Below are 17,861 nucleotides of genomic sequence, written 5' to 3'. Positions count from 1 at the left end.
GTTTGTTTTGAAAGTGTTTGCATTTAGTTTTATTGATTTGGGTGGATACACTGCCCTCTAGTGGGAACAGTGAATTTAAATTTAGCTGCTTAGAGTATTCGTTTCGTTAAAGTGGCGTTGTAATGGTTTGTTTTGAAAGTGTTTGCATTTAGTTTTATTGATTTGTGTGGATGCACTCCCCTCTAGTGGCAATATTGAATATGACATAACTCATTTCACATGGCTGAACCCAACTGTTGAGACCAACATAAGCTAAGTTTTTGTTTGAGCTAATGTTTTTTAATGCATTTGTAATTTAGTTTATAGGGACAGTATATTTAGCTGATTTTTGTGAGAATATTTGTTTGAACCATTAGTTAGGAGAATTTTAAATAGAAAAAAAAGTTAGCATTTTATAGCCTTTAAGCTAGTGGACTTTTGCTACGTAATTTAGCCAATTGTTCTTTTGTTGTACTTAGATCCTCATTTTTAGCTCATTTTTAGCGTGTACGCAGTATTTTTGAACCAAACAAGAGCACACAGCAAAGAGCACTAGGGATATGAAGAGCTAAGACGAGGAAATATGACGAAACATATGTAGCGTATGGCTTTGACTTTTAGAGGGAGACATGGAAAGACCAGTCTGTTTACTGTGTCTAATAATGTTTGCAGGGGACAGCAGGAAGCCAAAACGTCACTTAAAGGCGTTAGACCCCAATCACGTTGATAAATCGCCTGATTTTTTTTTTTTCAGCGAAAAACATGCCGAATATTGCCAACAATTGTCCTGCTTTATCAGTAAACCGGCAAGCACTGTTAGCATCATATAAGGCGGCATACCAAGTTGCTCAGTACAAAATAACCCCACACAATAGCAAAGGAGCTGATACTGCTTGCAGCAAAAATTAAAAACTGTTCAATAACAGTCATTTGTGTTTTATTAATTTTTGTTTATTCTGTCAAATTGTTAAGCAATTTGTCCTCACAAGTTAATGTTGCTAATCAATTTGAAGTTGTTATTATTTATTGATTTTATTACATTTTATTTTTCAGTATTAAATGATCAAAAAATGTTCTCTGAGTGTATTTTTAGTTTGGATGTGATTTTTTTTTTTTTTTTTTTTTTTATTCAGCCGAATTGATGAGTCTTTTCTGTTACAAACAAAACTATGTCAAAGTTATACTTTATTATTAGGGCTGTCAAACGATTAAAATTTTTAATCGAGTTAATTACAGCTTAAAAATTAATTAATCGTAATTAATCGCAATTCAAACCATCTATAAAATATGCCATATTTTTCTGTAAATTATTTTGGGAATGGAAAGACAAGATGGATATATACATTCAACATACGGTACATAGGGACTGTATTTGTTTATTATAACAGTAAATCAACAAGATGGCATTAACATTATTAACATTCTGTTAAAGCGATCCATGGATAGAAACACTTGTAGTTCTTAAAAGAAAAATTTTAGTACAATTTATAGAAATTTTATATTAAAACCCCTCTTAATGTTTTCGTTTTAATGAAATTTGTAAAATTTTCAATCAGTCAAAAAATAAACTAGTAGCCCGCCATTGTTGATGTCAATAATTACTTACACAATGCTCATGGGTGGCTGAAGCCTATAAAATCAATCGCCCCCAAGCGCCAGCAGAGGGCGGCAAAACTCCATAAAACACAATTAACAAGTGGTGTTTCACTGTACCGTCATTTATATCTGTCTGAGTGGGTAATCTGCGTTAATTGCGTCAAATATTTTAACGTGATTAATTTAAAAAATTAATTAACGCCCGTTAACGCGATAATTTTGACAGCCCTATTTATTATACATCGATTTATATTACTTTTTTTCTTTAATGTTTAAAAGGACAGTGTCATGCAGAAGTGGACTGATGGGTGTAACAGAAAATAATTGAGAAGCACTGCTTGTATTAGTGAAGTACTGTGCCATTAGCTAATCTGTGTGCGAGTGTTTGAGTGTGAGCTGTGTTTGACAGCTGACAACTTTGGTGTGGGTGACTTATTCACATTTATGTGCTTTATTATTTATCAGTTAATAAACTGCGGAAAATTACATTGGTGACTGTGGCGCTCCTTTCTTACATGGAAGGACATTATAGTAAGTTGTGGGGGAACACTGTACATCCTTTAGCAAATGATACAAAATGTCTGGAAATTTCCAGACAACTACTACTAACAACCTACCTGGTCTCAGAAGAGTGATGCCACAGCCCCCTCCACCTGCGCCTGTTAGCTTGCTGTGTAGACCCCTCGCGAGCGTGACCCGACACAGAGTATCCAGGGCAGGATGTCCCACCCCCATTACATTCAGATGATGTTGGTTGATATCAATGAGCTCCTTTAAGTCCAATAAAAAAAAGAAAAGATGACACTTCTGATCTGGTGTTACTGATAAAGTTATGAGATGCTTCAGTTCATATAAATATACTGTTAATCAGTGTTGTTTTATGCAGCTTTTGGACGGTAATGCTTATTAATTAGTCTTAGTCATATGTCGGTCATCTCAAAATGTGTTTGTCTCGGTAAAGTTTTCGTCGACGTTTACTAAAAATGTTTTCGTCTGTAAAATTTAAAAAAAGGTACTCCAAATATAAAGGTTTCCAACTATTTTGAATGAGCATTGACAGACAAGCACATATTGTAGCTTCTATCTACAAGGACAACGCCAACTTGGTGATAATACACACTCAGCAGGAAAACAGAACATGATTATTAATTAATTATAACCACCTGGAAGCCACAAATTGTAAGTAAAAAAAAAAGCTGTCTGAGGGTTTAAGAGGACGCTTGCCGTTAGCATTAGCCTAATGTAGGGCTGCAGCTATCGAATATTTTAGTAATCGAGTATTCGACTGAAAAATCCATCGATTAATCGAGTAATCAGATAATAACATTTTTTTAAGGTAAAGAGCATTTATAAATATACATGAGAAAACAAAACATTTCACCTAATATTGAACCATTTTCAATCAATCATTGTCTTTATTTTCGATGTACATTGTTGAAAACAGCCAACAATTGCATCTCAGATGTGACTAAGAAACACAAAAAGAAAACAAATTCACTTCTCTCACTCAAAAAAAACTTCTAGATTTTATATTAAAAAAAAAAAATCTTATTTCTTACCTAAAAATGTCATTACGCTTGATGACTAGAGGCGTGCAAAATTTCCGATTCTTAGATTATTCGCGATTCGGCCGTGGAAGATTCAAGAACGATTCACAAACATCCAAATTCCGATTATTGAACTATACCAGCGCGGTCTTCGGGACGCAATGAGGAATGGACCGAGAGTAAATATCATGTGCAGCTAATGCCGCTAGGTAAAAAAAAAACAATAATACCTGACTGCGGCCGTCAGCCGCTACAAACAGCACCCAGTTGCTAGTTGCTACAAACATACGGCAACATACGGCTATGGTAGATATCACATATATCTAGACTAGATGTTAAATGACAGACTTTCCCGCGCTAGTAAACAGGCGCCATCTTAAAGCAGTAGACTTCTCTAGAAGGCTCTGTTGTAGAGAACCTAATTACTTTTTATCTAAAATACCCCTAAATCGGGGAATTTTGACTTGAATCTATCTTTAAATGATGAAACAGTTTTAAAACTCATGTCACATGTCGAAAGTAGACATGAGGAAAATTATGGAATAACGGGCACAATTTTAACAACTTTAACGTTTGATTCACAACATTAAATTAATTGAATGTAGTTTAAAGCTGCTGATACAGAATGGGGACTTGAGTATTTTATTTACTGTTTTTAACCAGTAACTTGATACTAAAATAGTAGTTTGGTTTATTTAGCCTGAGAGGATTTTTGGACAATTTTGTAACAAATATACAAAACATTAAAAAAAAAAAAAAAAAAAAAATGGGGGTAGGGGGGCATCAATAATCGATTCATAATCGAATCGGAGTCTCTGAATCGTAATCGAATCGTTAGGTGCCCAAAGATTCCCACCTCTATTGATGACACACATCACGTAAAAGTTAGGTGTTTTTCCCCACGTGTTTCCATTGAATTTCCATTTGTGTCAAGCTATTTTTAAGTTCCAGGGAAGTTTTAAGTTTTAAGTCCTGTTAGGATTTTGAGTTTTTTTTTTGCAGTGTTCAAAATAAATTTATGATACCTTTTGTACAGTCCCTGACAAAAGTTTTATTTTTTAAAAACAATTGCTAATAACCTGACTTTTAATTATTCAATTGGTTTCAGAAATGGCTCATATGAAAGCTAAGACCCTCCCAAATGATGTTGAATGTACAAAAATATATTTGTTTCACTGAAAAAAGATTTATCATTTAATGAAGACATAAAGGTCAAATTTTGGCAAAACAAAAGTTTTGTCGCTTACAGAAAGTGGTGTGAAAATTGAACAAAAAATGTACTTCAAATACAAAAATATGTTACATAACATAAGCAAATTAAGTAGTGGTGTTGTGAGATCCAAATTTAATATTTTGCATGACTTCCATGGGCTTCGGCAAGGATTCATACAATTTGGTGAAGAAGTCATCAAGAACATCATAGAAAGCAATCTTGCACGCCTTCCAGAGTTCATCAACATTCTTGGGTTTCGTCTTCCATGCTTCATCTTTCATCCTGTTCATGTCTGGTGACTGGGCAGGTTTTGATCTTCTTTGCCTTGACGAACTTTGAGGTAGAGATTGAAGTATGCGATAGAGCACCATCCTGCTGCAGAATTTGTCCCTTTTTATGGTTAGGAATGTAAGAGGCAGCTAAGTTTTGTTGATATTTCAGACTATTTATCTCTCAGGGTGCTGACAATTGAAAACCATGTGGCATTTTCCAAGGCCCACAGCCTGTCAAAAAGATGGACGCTGGAAAAGTGGCAAAAGGGGGATTTTCCAGATGAATCTTCAATTGAATTACACCACAGTCACCACAAATATTGCAGGAGACCTACTGGAGCCCGCATGGATCCGAGATTCACTCAGAAAACTGAAGTTTGGTGGTTACATCATTACCAAAATCATGGTCTGGGGTTACATCCAGTATGGGGGTGTGCGAGAGATCTGCAGGGTGGAAAGCAACATAAATAGTCTGAAATATCAACAAATCTTAGCTGCCTCTTACATTCTTAACCATAAAAAGGGACAAATTCTGCAGCAGGATGGTGCTCCATCCCACACTTCAATCTCTACCTCAAAGTTCCTCAAGGCAAAGAAGATCAAGATCCTCCAAGACTGGCCAGCCCAGTCACCAGACATGAACATCATTGGGCATGAGCCCGGAAGACGAAACCCAAGAATGTTGATGAACTGATGAGGTATGCAATCCACCACTATTTTTTTTAACCTCCAGGTGTTCAAAAAGTCAGGTTATACATTTAAAAAAATATGCATTTATTATCGGTTATCGATATCGGTATCGGCTTTGAGGATCAGGAAGTTATCGACATCGGTTTCAAAAAATGGGTATCATGCACCCCTACCATTTATCACAGTGAATATATATTTTACATGTAGTTTTTCCGGTTCTGCAATATAGAACCCCAAAAGGGTCAAAATTAAATAAAAACAACATTTTGAAATAAGCACCCTTTCATAAATAACAGACAAATTGTGTAAAACAGGTCTTAAATTGTGAAATAAGTAATATTACAGTATGGGCCCTAATATAAGCCTGTGTTTTTTTGCAGTGAAATAATACAGAAAAAGTGGGGGTCGTCTTATATTCGCGGTCTAGACATTATACCCATTCACGACGCTAGATGGCGCCAGATATCATTGAAGCAAATGTTGAACTTGAGGAGTAATGTTCTGTCATGACAGATCTCAGCTACTCTCAAGTTTAATCAGTTTGCATTATTTTATTGCAATGTTTTTCCTTATTCAGATTTGTTTCAAGACTACAGTTACAGTTAGACCTCACTTTAATGGTTAATGCAGTTATTGCAATTTTGTTGTTTTATCACAATAGATTGGTTTATTGACATTTCAAAAGCCAGAAGCCATTCATTTACGAATGTGATTGCACTTTAGTTTACATATTTAAAGGTTCAGATATTAAGATTTGAAAGAGGCTAAATAACATTTTTTTCTCTCAAATATATTGTTATAATGTTTTTTCAGATGTACTGTAATTATTTTCTGTATAAAAATTAATTTGGTGTTCAAAAACAAACGAGTCTTGAAAAAGAGGGGGTCGTCTTATAATCAAGGCCATGTTATATTCGGGCCAATACGGTAGTTTGTATGGAGGGGAAACTTTCAAAAAAATACAAAGATGTTGAAGAGCGTACCTCTAAAACATTGTAGTGCTCTCCTGTGATTGGCTCACATGTCATCTCTAGGAGTATTTTCTCACAAGTGCAGGAAATGGCATCAACAGAGTCGAGCACAGAGGTCATAATTGTGGGAAACTAATGGGAGGGATAAACGCTTTTGAACATTCACTTTAACAAAACTCTTGCACATTGTTTTTTTTTTTTTAAAGTGATCCTCTACCTTAAATACATGTAGGCTCTAATAAACCACAATTGTTCTCTTGTACTAAAATATGTTGTTAGAAACACATAAAATGTTAAATCAATGGCAATATTTTATAATATTTACTACATATTTTGACCGTTAGTTGGCGCCATGGTTTGCGGGCTCGCAGTGATGACGTCATTGGGATCTTTCCAAATGTGTAGCGTGTTCAACAATTGCTTATTGCTGCCTAAACTCGCGAAGTAAAATGCCACGATGTGCCGCTTTTGGATGCAATTTCCAGTCAAATAGAAACAAGGGGAGTGAAGTGAGTGGTCAAGGCGGAATTGTTATTTTTAGTGATTAAATGTGCATGAGTGGAAGCTTCTCCCCCTTTTTGGTCCCTGTATGCACGTATCCTATCAACCACGTTTTACAACTGGCGCCCGAACATTTTTCCTGGATCCTCAGTCAAGTAAGGGATCAGTCTATTTTCTGGATCTGACGGTCCCACCACGTCTGCAATATTGGTTTCGGATCTGTCCATTTTTTTGATTCGTCGGTCCCACAGCGGCTTTTCGGATCAGTCTATTTTGTGGAATCGACGGCCTGGTCACGGCTGCAACATTGCCATGGGATCAGTCTAATTCCTGGATCTTCGAGTGATTAAAAAAACGCAGATTTGGATTACTATTGCTATCTTTTTGTTGACTATTCTTCGTGGGAGTTTTCCCCAAATAATCAAAGCACTACGGCACACTACAGTGACGACAGTGACTCTGACATGGACCTTACAACAATGTTGGAGCTCGTCAGGGAACACGTGTTTGCGTACTGCTGAGCTCCCGAGTGAAGAGTGGTCAAGGTGGAAATACTATTTTTTGTGTATAAAATTTGCATAGGTGGAAGCTTCTCCCCTTTTTTTTGGTACTTTTATACACGTATCCTAACTACCACGCGTTACAATGTACAAGACATGGATTACACAAGGTGTGCTCTTTGGCCTGTACTGTATGTAAAGCACACGACAGCTCTGGATGCTAACAATCTATATATTTATATTGGGATAAGTTTGAAAACGCAATATGCTTACCTTGAATATCTGCTAATAAAACCGGAGTTGCCAACAGCATACGCTCTCTCGCTCTGTTGTCATTAGCCACGTTTACATGCTGACTTTTATTCATACCGATTCAAATCATTCCGAATGGAAATTTCACATCAGCTGTTTACATGTCACTTCATCTATTCCGATCCAGCGTTTACATGTGTCTGCCTTTAATCCGAAAGGACGTTTGACAACTGCCGTCTGACATGCGCAGATTAATCAAAACAAAGCGTCACGTTGCAAAACATGGAGATCGATCGTCAGATCAGCTGCTGTTTTAACTTTTCGAGTGGAAACAAAACTTCAGAATGACACGCCGTTCATTTAAAAAGTTGTGTGGGTGCGCTGTGCGTGTGCTTGGAAGCCATGTTGCAAGTGACGTTACTTACGTCACAAAGTCACGTCACCACGTCAGTACAGAGCATGCGCAGAAAGAACGCAACCAGACACCATTCCGCTTCCCTGTTTACATGATATAATTTTACTTCTAATCGGTTTGGGAAAAGGAATATTCCACCCCTGTGAATCGGAATGAAATTCCATTCGGTTTGAGCCTGTTCATTCCGAATGAGGTGTTTATATGGAAGACATTTATTCGGTTTGAACAAATATTCCGATTGTAATTGGAATATTTGGCTCCATGTAAACGTGGCAATTGAGACTTTTGCCCAACTTTTGCCTTATCAGGTATTTGCTGGACGCATTTTTCCCTGAAGCTCGTCTTGTGAACGACTGACAGTGCTGTCCTGCTCCTCACTTTTCAGATGTGGTTCAAATAGGAGGGGTAGAACCGATGACATGTTGGGAAAGCTAATGAGTGACACGCTAGAATTTCGGCAACGGGCCCGGTGACGTCACGCACTGCGACGTAACAAGACTTATCACTTAAAATAATTTTACAAACTTAATTAAAACAAAAACATTAAGAAGGGTTTTAATATCAAATTATTATAACTCATACTAACATTTATATTTTAAGAACTACTTGTCTTAAAAATAGAGGATCCCTTTAAATATAGTATAATATATTATGCATTATTTGACAAAACAAAACAGCTGGGTCAAATGCACTCGCCTGATCAACAATAACATGTAGGTTAAAGTCTGCACACCTGCTGCTGTCGCCAAGGCAACAGCACACAAGGGTACTGGCTATGAGTTAATTTCAATATTTTATAACAGCACTCAACATCAGACGCTGGAGTATGTGCCATACAAAGGAAATGTCTGTGATATTAATTATAACACCAGCAGGTAACAGACAGGGAAGGAGAAAACATTTAGTACCTTGTTAATTTTGTCCTTCACCCTGGCGACAAGTACCTTTGTGCTACGTGGCACTTTAGTGTTAGTGAGGAGGATTCTTAATAATGGCACCCTGGAAAGGAAAGAAAAAAAGAAAACAAAAAGCACGTTGAACCAAATTTGTTCGGCGTGTATCCTGCTTAAGCGACAATTTATACCCATTGACATTAATTCTGTGAAGAAAAATATGTGCTGTGATTTTATGAACCCACTCTGCGGAGTTTAATCAGTGGCGCTACCTGCTCAGTGGTATTATCCTCCCGGCCAAGAACCTCAGCATGCCTCCTGCACAGAAACAAATCAGTCATTAAAAAGATAATCATCTGATGATAATGAACACTGGTGCTGCACATAGTACCCCAGTGATTCTATTAAAAGAGTCCATGAAGACACAAAGGTGTCACGCAATAAGCACTATACCATATGCCAGGCCTCACCCCATGTCCCTACAGCGTTGTCTACTCCGGAAGGATTACCATGGATGATCATCTCGCCTTGGAAGGCCCAGCTGTTGATCAGCTCTAGGTCCTCCTGACACCACCTGCAAGATTATTCTCCTTATTTTCTAAGATAATTTGCCTCGGGAATGACAGGGAGATACTGAATAAATGGTTGATTTGTGAAGAATAATTAGATAATACTGTATTATAATTGCATGTCACTGAAAATCTGTATATACGGAGCCCCTACAGCCAGATTGTTTCTACTGCGCACCAGAAACTACAGTGTATCACAAAAGTGAGTACACCCCTCGCATTTCTGCAGATATTTAAGTATATCTTTTCATTGGACAACACTGACAAAATGACACTTTGACACAATGAAAAGTAGTCTGTGTGCAGCTTATATGATAAAGTTAACTCATTTTCCCCTCAAAATAACTCAAAATAAAGCCATTAATATCTAAACCCCTGGCAACAAAAGTGAGTACACCGCATAGAAACTACGTACATCCCTAAATGTCCAAATTGAGTACTGCTTGTCATTTTCCCTCCAAAATGTCATGTGACTCGTTACAGGAGTGCTGTCAGCATTGCTGCAGATTGAAAAGGTGGGGGGTCAGCCTGTTAGACTCAGACCATACGCCGCACTCTACATCAAATTGGTGTGCATGGCTGTCACACCAGGAGGAAGCCTCTTCTGAAGACGGTACACAAGACAGCCTGTCCGTCTGATCAGACCATAGGACATGGTTCCAGTATTCCATGTGCTTTGTTGACATGTCTCCAGCAAACTGTTTGCGGGCTTTCTTTCGCTGCGATTTATTGCCTCGTGTGCACGTGCGTGCGCGCGTGCGGCAGACGTGCTGTTAAAAGTTCGGATTCCTTGTTACCAACTCCGCAAAATGCATCTTCGTTCCAGGTCCGGCAAAAAATAGCTCCAGAGCCAATCGTTCCCATTATATCCTATTGTTCAACGTATACCGGCCTCGTCAGTGCTCTGGATTGACTGCGGACCATCTCCGGCGTGCCGGTGTTGTTGACGTGTGGGTGCTCCCGTCAGGGATGACATTTCACGCGGGGCAGCTATTTTTCAGCACAACACCGGATATTTGGGTGGCAAATTAAGAGCGCTGTGCTTCAAACTCGTCCAGTTTATGAAAGTCGATTGTCATAAGCTGGTGTTGTGTACTATTGAGCAGACGTGACATCAGCGGCATTTGCTAACTTTTGCGCGCACACAGTAGATATCATGAAACAGCAAACTAGATGTGCTACGTCCCATGCCATTGGCTACGTGAGCCCAGAGTGATTATGGGAAACGTAATCCATATACTACATCGATGAATTCTAAACTGTCATGACTGAATAGAAGTTAAGAAGGCCAAATCAATCCATACCAGTGACTATAGATAATGTTGCAAATATTGTTAATTCAGTACGTGACACAGATGGATTCGGACCACAAATAGGACGTCTTGCTCATGTAGTAAACCTCGCTGCTAAGAGAGCTGTAGCAATCAACAGTGTCCCCCACCTCACTTTACAAACAGTAAAGATTGTTCTCAGCACTTTTATACATTTTTTTTTAGATCAGTAAGAAACAAGCACATAAATATTATGCACTAAAATGCATGTTTATACGATGGCAATTTAATTTTTGCTCGTTAGCAAAAAAAACAAAAAACAAAAAACAAACCAAAAACATATATATATTTTTTTCAGAGCATTAAATGTATTGAATCGGATCGGAAATCGTGTCCCCCGTATCAAAAATCGTACCAAACCGTGGCTTAACTGTATCGTTGCATCCTTATGGAACACCATTGCAGAAGCTATGACGGGAAAAGTTTTCATTTGCCTAAATGCTTAAGTTATTAAGTGCATTTTTTTTTTTCCTTGAAAAACACATTTTATTTATGCTGTGTTTCGGTGCTGTATTAATATTGTTGTCTTTTACTTAAGAGGCATGGCCTATTGTTCTTAGTTGTGATTTCTTAAAAAGTATTTTTGAATTTAAGAGTAAATATTTATCGGGTTTATATGGGTGTACTTGTTCTATTGATATACAGTGGTACCTCTACATACGAAGTTAATCCGTTCCAGGACCTTGTTTGTAAGTTGAAATGGTCGTATGTCGAGCAGGATTTTTCAATAGGGATACATTATAATTCCATTAATTCGTTCCACAGCTCAAAAACCTACATTAAATCCCTAATAAATACTGCTAGTACTATTACAAATTGCAATTACACATAGCAAAACAAATAAATTCCTGTATTAATGTAATGAATCGGGTTATAATGTGGCGGACGTTTTATGTGCTACCTGAACGCACCGCGGGGCTGACGTGCCAGAGACAGAGAGCGGTGAGCTTGAGAGTTTCACTTTCACTTTTAATGTTTTCTTGAGAACACCATCAATTGCAGCACACAGTAGGTGTTTTGTCTTGAATAAGTTTTGAAATAAATGATAAAAACGTGGCGAATCTGGCAATTTATATGGAGATGTTACCACAATAAGAATTGTCAGCTTAATTTATAAAGACTGGCGAACGATGGTCGGAGGAGGACTGTGGAGATTTATTGTTTAGCCATTTCACGGATGCCCAGCCCACGCTCATATTTTTCAATCATTTGCATTTTCATTTAGAAGGTAAGCGTCAACTTTTTCCTTGTTTCACCACCTGTACCAACCTTTTTTTGAAACCTGTGTCGATTTGTCACACAAGAAAATCCGTCGTGCATTCGTCTGCGGTGCTGCCATGTCGTCGTATTTCGAGCTTTTCGTCGGATGTAGAAACAAATGGCGAGTCAAATTTTACGTCGGATGTCGAAAAGATCGTGTGTCGAAGCGATCGTATGTCGAGGTACCACTGTATACTGTATTCTCACTATGTTATTGTAAATTGGTTTTTTTAAAAATTGGGGTGGCGCAATAATATCGTATATCGCAATAATTTATGAGATAAATTATCGCACACTAAAATTTGTGATCGCGACAGGCCTAGGGTCAGCCTGTTAGACTCAGACCATACACCGCACTCTACATCAAATTGGTGTGCATGGATGTCACACCAGGACAAAGCCTCTTCTGAAGACGGTACACAAGAAAGCAAGAAAGCCCGCCCGTCTGATCAGACCATAGAACATGGAATTATGTGCCTGTTAAGACCAACAAAAGCTATGTTTTTGTTTGAGGTAATGTTTTTTAATGCATTCGTAACTTAGTTTATAGGTGTATTGCCAGACCTATTTGTTAATAGCATTGTAAAAAAAAAAAAAAAAAAAAAAAAAAAAAAAAACCTTAGCATTTTATAGCATTTAAGCTAGCTGACTTTTGCTATGTAAGTTAGCCAACTGTTCTTTTGTTGTACTTAGATCCTTATTTATTAATTTTTTATACCGTTTAAGTCTCAGCTCAGGTATTTAAATGTTTTATGTTCCTTATCCAATTACTCGATTATGCGAACGAACTAGTTCATCGATTAATCGACTACTAAAATAATCGATAGCTGCAGCCCTAGTGCAATGTTTTGAATTTTGTTCATTTTTAATTTTGTGCAATGTTCCTCATATTTGTGAAATGCTGTGTAGTAGTTTGTCACAATTCATGCATCTTTGCTCTGGCACTAAAGATTAGTTAAAGCAGCATCTGGTTTTCACTCAGGGCCAAAAATCAAGACTTCAAATTTGAAAGAAAAAAATTATCGTGGTGATAATTCATTTCGACTGATAAGAAAACTTTTATCGCGATAGCAATTTTTGTCATATCGCTCAGGCTTCATATTGGCATTTAGATGGAAAACGTGTCTCTACTTACAGAATTTTCAAGTTAAGAAACTACTTCTAGAACCAATTAATTACGTAAGTAGATGTACCAGTGTACCAATGCCCTTCATTGTTTTTCTTTGATTTGCAGTATATTTTAAAATATGTATAGCATTATGTTACTTTGTCTCATCACTGCCCCATACTGTAGTAATAATAATAAAGAACGATATTGTCATGTATTCACTATTTCAGTTCAAAGCATATCAAGTATTTCATCCAAAGGTGGTATGTGGTATAATGTCAATACCTGGCAGTGTGGTCCCACTCTTTGAGAGGACTGGAAATGGCTCCACTAGCACAAAGCAGAGCTGCAGCTAAACACACCGAGTAGGCGGCACTCGAGCCCAGTCCCGCACCCGTCGGCAGCTCTGACCACACTGAAATTGTCAAGCTTGGCAGCTCCCTGAAAGCAGAAAAAAAGAGAATTGCTGCTGTGAATAAATGACATTAGCTGAAATGCCGCATACAGCTCTGCCAGCACATCAATTTATTCTGCTTGACATTGATGTCTTCTACCCAAAAAGAAAAGAGAAATTAAAGAACTTTTGACTCAAGGAAAAGAATCAACAAATAAAAATAGCACATTGAACGTCTCATGGCCTCATGCCAGACATTCAATTTCATTGTATCTGAAGCCATCACGTTTGGCAAACACGCCAACGCCAATTAAAGCTCCTAATTATACGAAACACAAAAGATCCAGAGCATCTACATTTCTATCTTCTTGGCATTTCTAATGTAGCAGACAGACATTTTTCAAGTGCAGTAAAAGTTGAAAAAACAAAACTGCCTCCAGGAAATAGGACACTTGTTATTTTGTCGACCTCTACAGGCGCCCACAATGTTAACAGCTTTTAGAGAGCGCAAACAAGAACTATTCAATTTTCCTATAGGCTGTTTTACGGTGCCTGTAAAATACAGGATTATTACCCACTTTATTTCTAAGTCACTTGTACATAACTATCAATGACAAAAATTCAGGGGTCAGTAACTGCCAAAATTCAGGATTAGGTATCAGAACTGTATTAGTGAGTATCGCTGTTAAAAATACAGTGGGGAAAATAAGTATTTAGTCAACCACTAATTCTGCAAGTTCTCTCACTTGAAAATATTAGAGGCCTGTAATTGTCAACATGGGTAAACCTCAAACATGAGAGACAGAATGTGGGGGAAAAAACTAGAAAAACACATTGTTTGATTTTTAAAGAATTTATTTGCAAATCATGGTGGAAAGTAAGTAATTGGTCAATACCAAAAGTTCTTCTCAATACTTTGTTATGTACCCTTTGTTGGCAATAACGGAGGCCAAACGTTTTCTGTAACTCTTCACAAGCTTTTCACACACTGTTGCTGGTATTTTGGCCCATTCCTCCATGCAGATCTGCTCTAGAGCAGTGATGTTTTCGGGCTGTCGTTGGGCAACACGGACTTTCAACTCCCTCCACTGATTTTCTATGGGGTTGAGATCTGGAGACTGGCTAGTACACTCCAGGACGTTGAAATGCTACTTACGAAGCCACTCCTTTGCTGCCCTGGCTGTATGTTTGGGATCATTGTCATGCTGAAAGACCCAGCCACGTCTCATCTTCAATGCCCTTGCTGATGGAAGGATATTTTCACTCAAAATCTCTCGAAACATGGCCTCATTCATTCTTTCCTTTACACCACAGGTGTCAAACCAATTCCAGAAAGGGCCAAGTGGGTGCAGGTTTTCTTTCCAACCAATGAAGAGGACACCTTTTCACCAATTAGATCTTTTACATGTGTAATCAGTTAAACTTTGTCAGGTGCTGCTTGTTTCAGCAGGAAGTTCATTGGTTAAACTCTCTGCGTTGTATCGGCTGGAACAAAATCCAGCACCCACTCGGCCCTTTCTGGAATCAGTTTGACACCTGTGCTTTACACGGATAAGTCATCCTGGTGCCTTTGCAGAAAAACAGCCCCAAAGCAGGATGTTTCCACCCCCATACTTCACAGTGGGTGTGGTGTTCTTCGGATGCAATTCAGTGTTTCTCCTCCAAACAGGGGAACCTGTGTTTCTACCAGAAAGTTCTATTTTGATTTCATCTACCATAACACATTCCTCCAGTCCTCTTCTGGATCATCCAAATGCTCTCTAGCAAACCGCAGGCGGGCCTGGACGCGTACTTTCTTCAGAAGGGGGACACCTCTGGCAGTGCAGGATTTGAGTCCCTGGCGGCGCATTGTGTTACTGATAGTAGCCTTTGTTACTGTGGTCCCAGCTCTCTGTAGGTCATTCACTAGGTCCCCCCGTGTGGTTGCGGGATTTTTGCTCACAGTTCTTGTTATCATTTTGACGCCACGGGGTGAGATCTTGCATGGAGCCCCAGATCGAGGGAGCTTATCAGTGGTCTTGTATGTCTTCCATTTTCCAATAATTGCTCCCACAGTTGATTTCTTTCTGAAGCTTTTGAAAGCCTTGGTTTGAAAAAAATTCTAAATATCCATCCTTAGCTGTCGTTTTTGCTAAGCAAGGCAAAGGACCGTCTCTAAGGTGCTTGTTACACGATCTGTTCGAAAAATAATTTTGACCCATTATGAAATACTTACTACGGTAGGATTCTTGTTCATTACATTCATTTTTATTGTTTGTTTTATTGCTTTAAAACTTTTCTAGACAATATTTTAAAGGCTAGGTCTTTATATTAAAGGGGAAGTTGACATTAGGCTTAATGTTTGAGTTGGCAGGGGTATAATTAGTTGTTGGAGTTGATTTGAACAAATTCCGTGCAGTTTTTCCAGTTATTTCTTAGTTTAAGGGCTCCAGAGTGGCTAAGCTAGCGCTAGTCAATGACGGTTAAAATCAACTCTATCGACTAATTAAACCCCAGCTAACTCGAGGATTAGGCCTTATGTGAAAAATTCTGATCTTCTCCTTTAAAAAGTTAATTAGGTTCGCTTGGAAGGTTCACAACAGCCTACTAGGGAAGTCTTCTGCTTTAAGATGGCGGCTGTTTACTAACGCATCTGGTTTTCAATACTTCAATGTTGCTAACGCAGTCAAGTCTGTCGTGTAGCATCTGGTTCTATATACATATGATATCTATTATCTCCAGTAAAACGACGTTGACGTAGTTTGTTGCGGCTGTCAGCAGAAGTCAGGTATTCTTGCGTTTTTTTATCCAGCGGCATGAGTTGAGCTAAAGCCGTGAGTTGAGCATTGGCATTACCCGGGTCTAAGACAAGTTATGTTTACTTTCGGGACGCAATGCGGTCAGTTTCTCATTGCGTCCCAAAGACCGCGCTGTGTATTAGTTCCGCTTTACTTGACATATTTCAATAATCGGAATTTGGATGTTTGTGAATCGTTCTCGAATCTTCAGCGGCCGAATCGCGTGTTGGATGGTGCGTCTTTACTCACGTGAGATAATGGCTCGTCATCCAGAATGAATTCTTCGGCAATGACTCTTGTTATTCCCTGGGCTTTGGGACTGTCGAGTGCCAGTTTGTCACGCATAGCAAAGGTTTCTGCCAGTGTTAGTTGCGTAGGACCTTTGTTTTTGTCTTCGGTTTTCTTAACATATTCCTCATATTGTTTGTGGTGGTATTTCACTAAATGTTTGATTAGGTTGGTTGCATTAAAACTTCTTACAGCTTTACCACTACGCTTGACTTTATTGTGGCATATGTTGCTCTCTGCCTCTTCGTCTTTGTCGTCCTTTAAGGTGAAATGATCCCACACAGCTGACATTTTTACCGATAAAGTCTCTCGGTAAATTGGGAGACGGTAATGTAAATGTAGTGTGCTGAAGGTGTGCCGTAAAATGCGGACCGGATTTTAGGGAAACCGCAGCAAAAACTGGAATGGATTATGTAAATCGTTGCGCTGAAAAACCCGGACCGGACTTTTAAAAAAAAACTGGATCGGAAGTCTGGATCGGAATTTTTCCCGTGTTCCGATCCGATACCGATGCGCATTTTTTTGCCCATAACGGCGTCCGATCCGAGACATCTCTAGTACAGAAACTCAGTTAGTCCTAGTCAGAGCAAAAGAGATCTAGTTCTGGTACATAAAAAGTCGGATAAACACAAACGTTTCTCACCCTTTTCCAAACAGACAAAGGTAGCTGTAGAGGAACGCCAAGGTGGCCATATTGCTTGTATCCAAGTTTCCATCTGCAACACCGACAAATTCACGAAGTCTCTTCACAAGTTCGGCATCAAGACGTTTTACGTCCTCCTGCTTCCCTGTTAAAAAAAAGAAAGAAATCCAAAATCAATAGTAAAATACCATAGTGTTTATTAAGTGATTATAATAAGACATACAGTCAATAGCTTGCCCTATAAGAAATGTTTACCAGTGGACGGCATGTTGATATGAAATGTTAGTAGTTTCATAAAATTTACCTGGCAACAGGTAAATAAAGCAAAAATAGATATTTAGTCTACTTGTGAGCATTCCTTACCACATGAATGTTGTATAAGCTGCTTCAATTCAGAAGCATCCCAGCAGAGAAAGGTGTCAATGTTTGGGAGGTTAATGCTAACTTTACCAGTGTTGGTGGCTCTCAACTTCAAATATGTTCTCAGATTCAGACTAACAGCAAGTGCAACCTGTAATATATGAAAAAAGAAAGCAAATTGTTGATTCACACACAATTTCTAAGAATTATTCTAGAGAACGGCGTATTTAAAGCAACAGTTGGTAACTTTTCAGTTTTGGTCGATTTTAGCAAGGCCGGTGGACAAAAGCGGTAGTGTTTTG

General features: G+C 38.4%; 1 protein-coding gene across 2 annotated transcripts in view; it reads right to left on the bottom strand.

The window, feature by feature from the left end:
* Positions 1 to 17,861, bottom strand: part of mvk (mevalonate kinase) — a 28,723-nt gene that overhangs the window by 7,464 nt on the left and 3,398 nt on the right. The window contains exons 2-9 of one of the 2 annotated variants that reach the window (XM_057832818.1): positions 17,563 to 17,710; positions 17,200 to 17,344; positions 13,383 to 13,538; positions 9,300 to 9,403; positions 9,102 to 9,147; positions 8,881 to 8,935; positions 6,281 to 6,400; positions 2,193 to 2,346 (exon numbers count right to left, since the gene is read on the bottom strand). In XM_057832818.1, the coding sequence (XP_057688801.1) occupies positions 2,193 to 2,346; positions 6,281 to 6,400; positions 8,881 to 8,935; positions 9,102 to 9,147; positions 9,300 to 9,403; positions 13,383 to 13,538; positions 17,200 to 17,344; positions 17,563 to 17,710 (928 nt within the window). Of the gene's footprint in view, positions 1 to 2,192; positions 2,347 to 6,280; positions 6,401 to 8,844; positions 8,936 to 9,101; positions 9,148 to 9,299; positions 9,404 to 13,382; positions 13,539 to 17,199; positions 17,345 to 17,562; positions 17,711 to 17,861 lie in introns of both variants that reach the window. The other variant, XM_057832817.1, reaches the window with a different exon arrangement.

Source organism: Corythoichthys intestinalis, chromosome 3 (assembly GCF_030265065.1).
Source record: "Corythoichthys intestinalis isolate RoL2023-P3 chromosome 3, ASM3026506v1, whole genome shotgun sequence".
Lineage (NCBI taxonomy): Eukaryota > Metazoa > Chordata > Actinopteri > Syngnathiformes > Syngnathidae > Corythoichthys > Corythoichthys intestinalis.
This window is presented reverse-complemented; position numbering and strand designations above follow the sequence as displayed.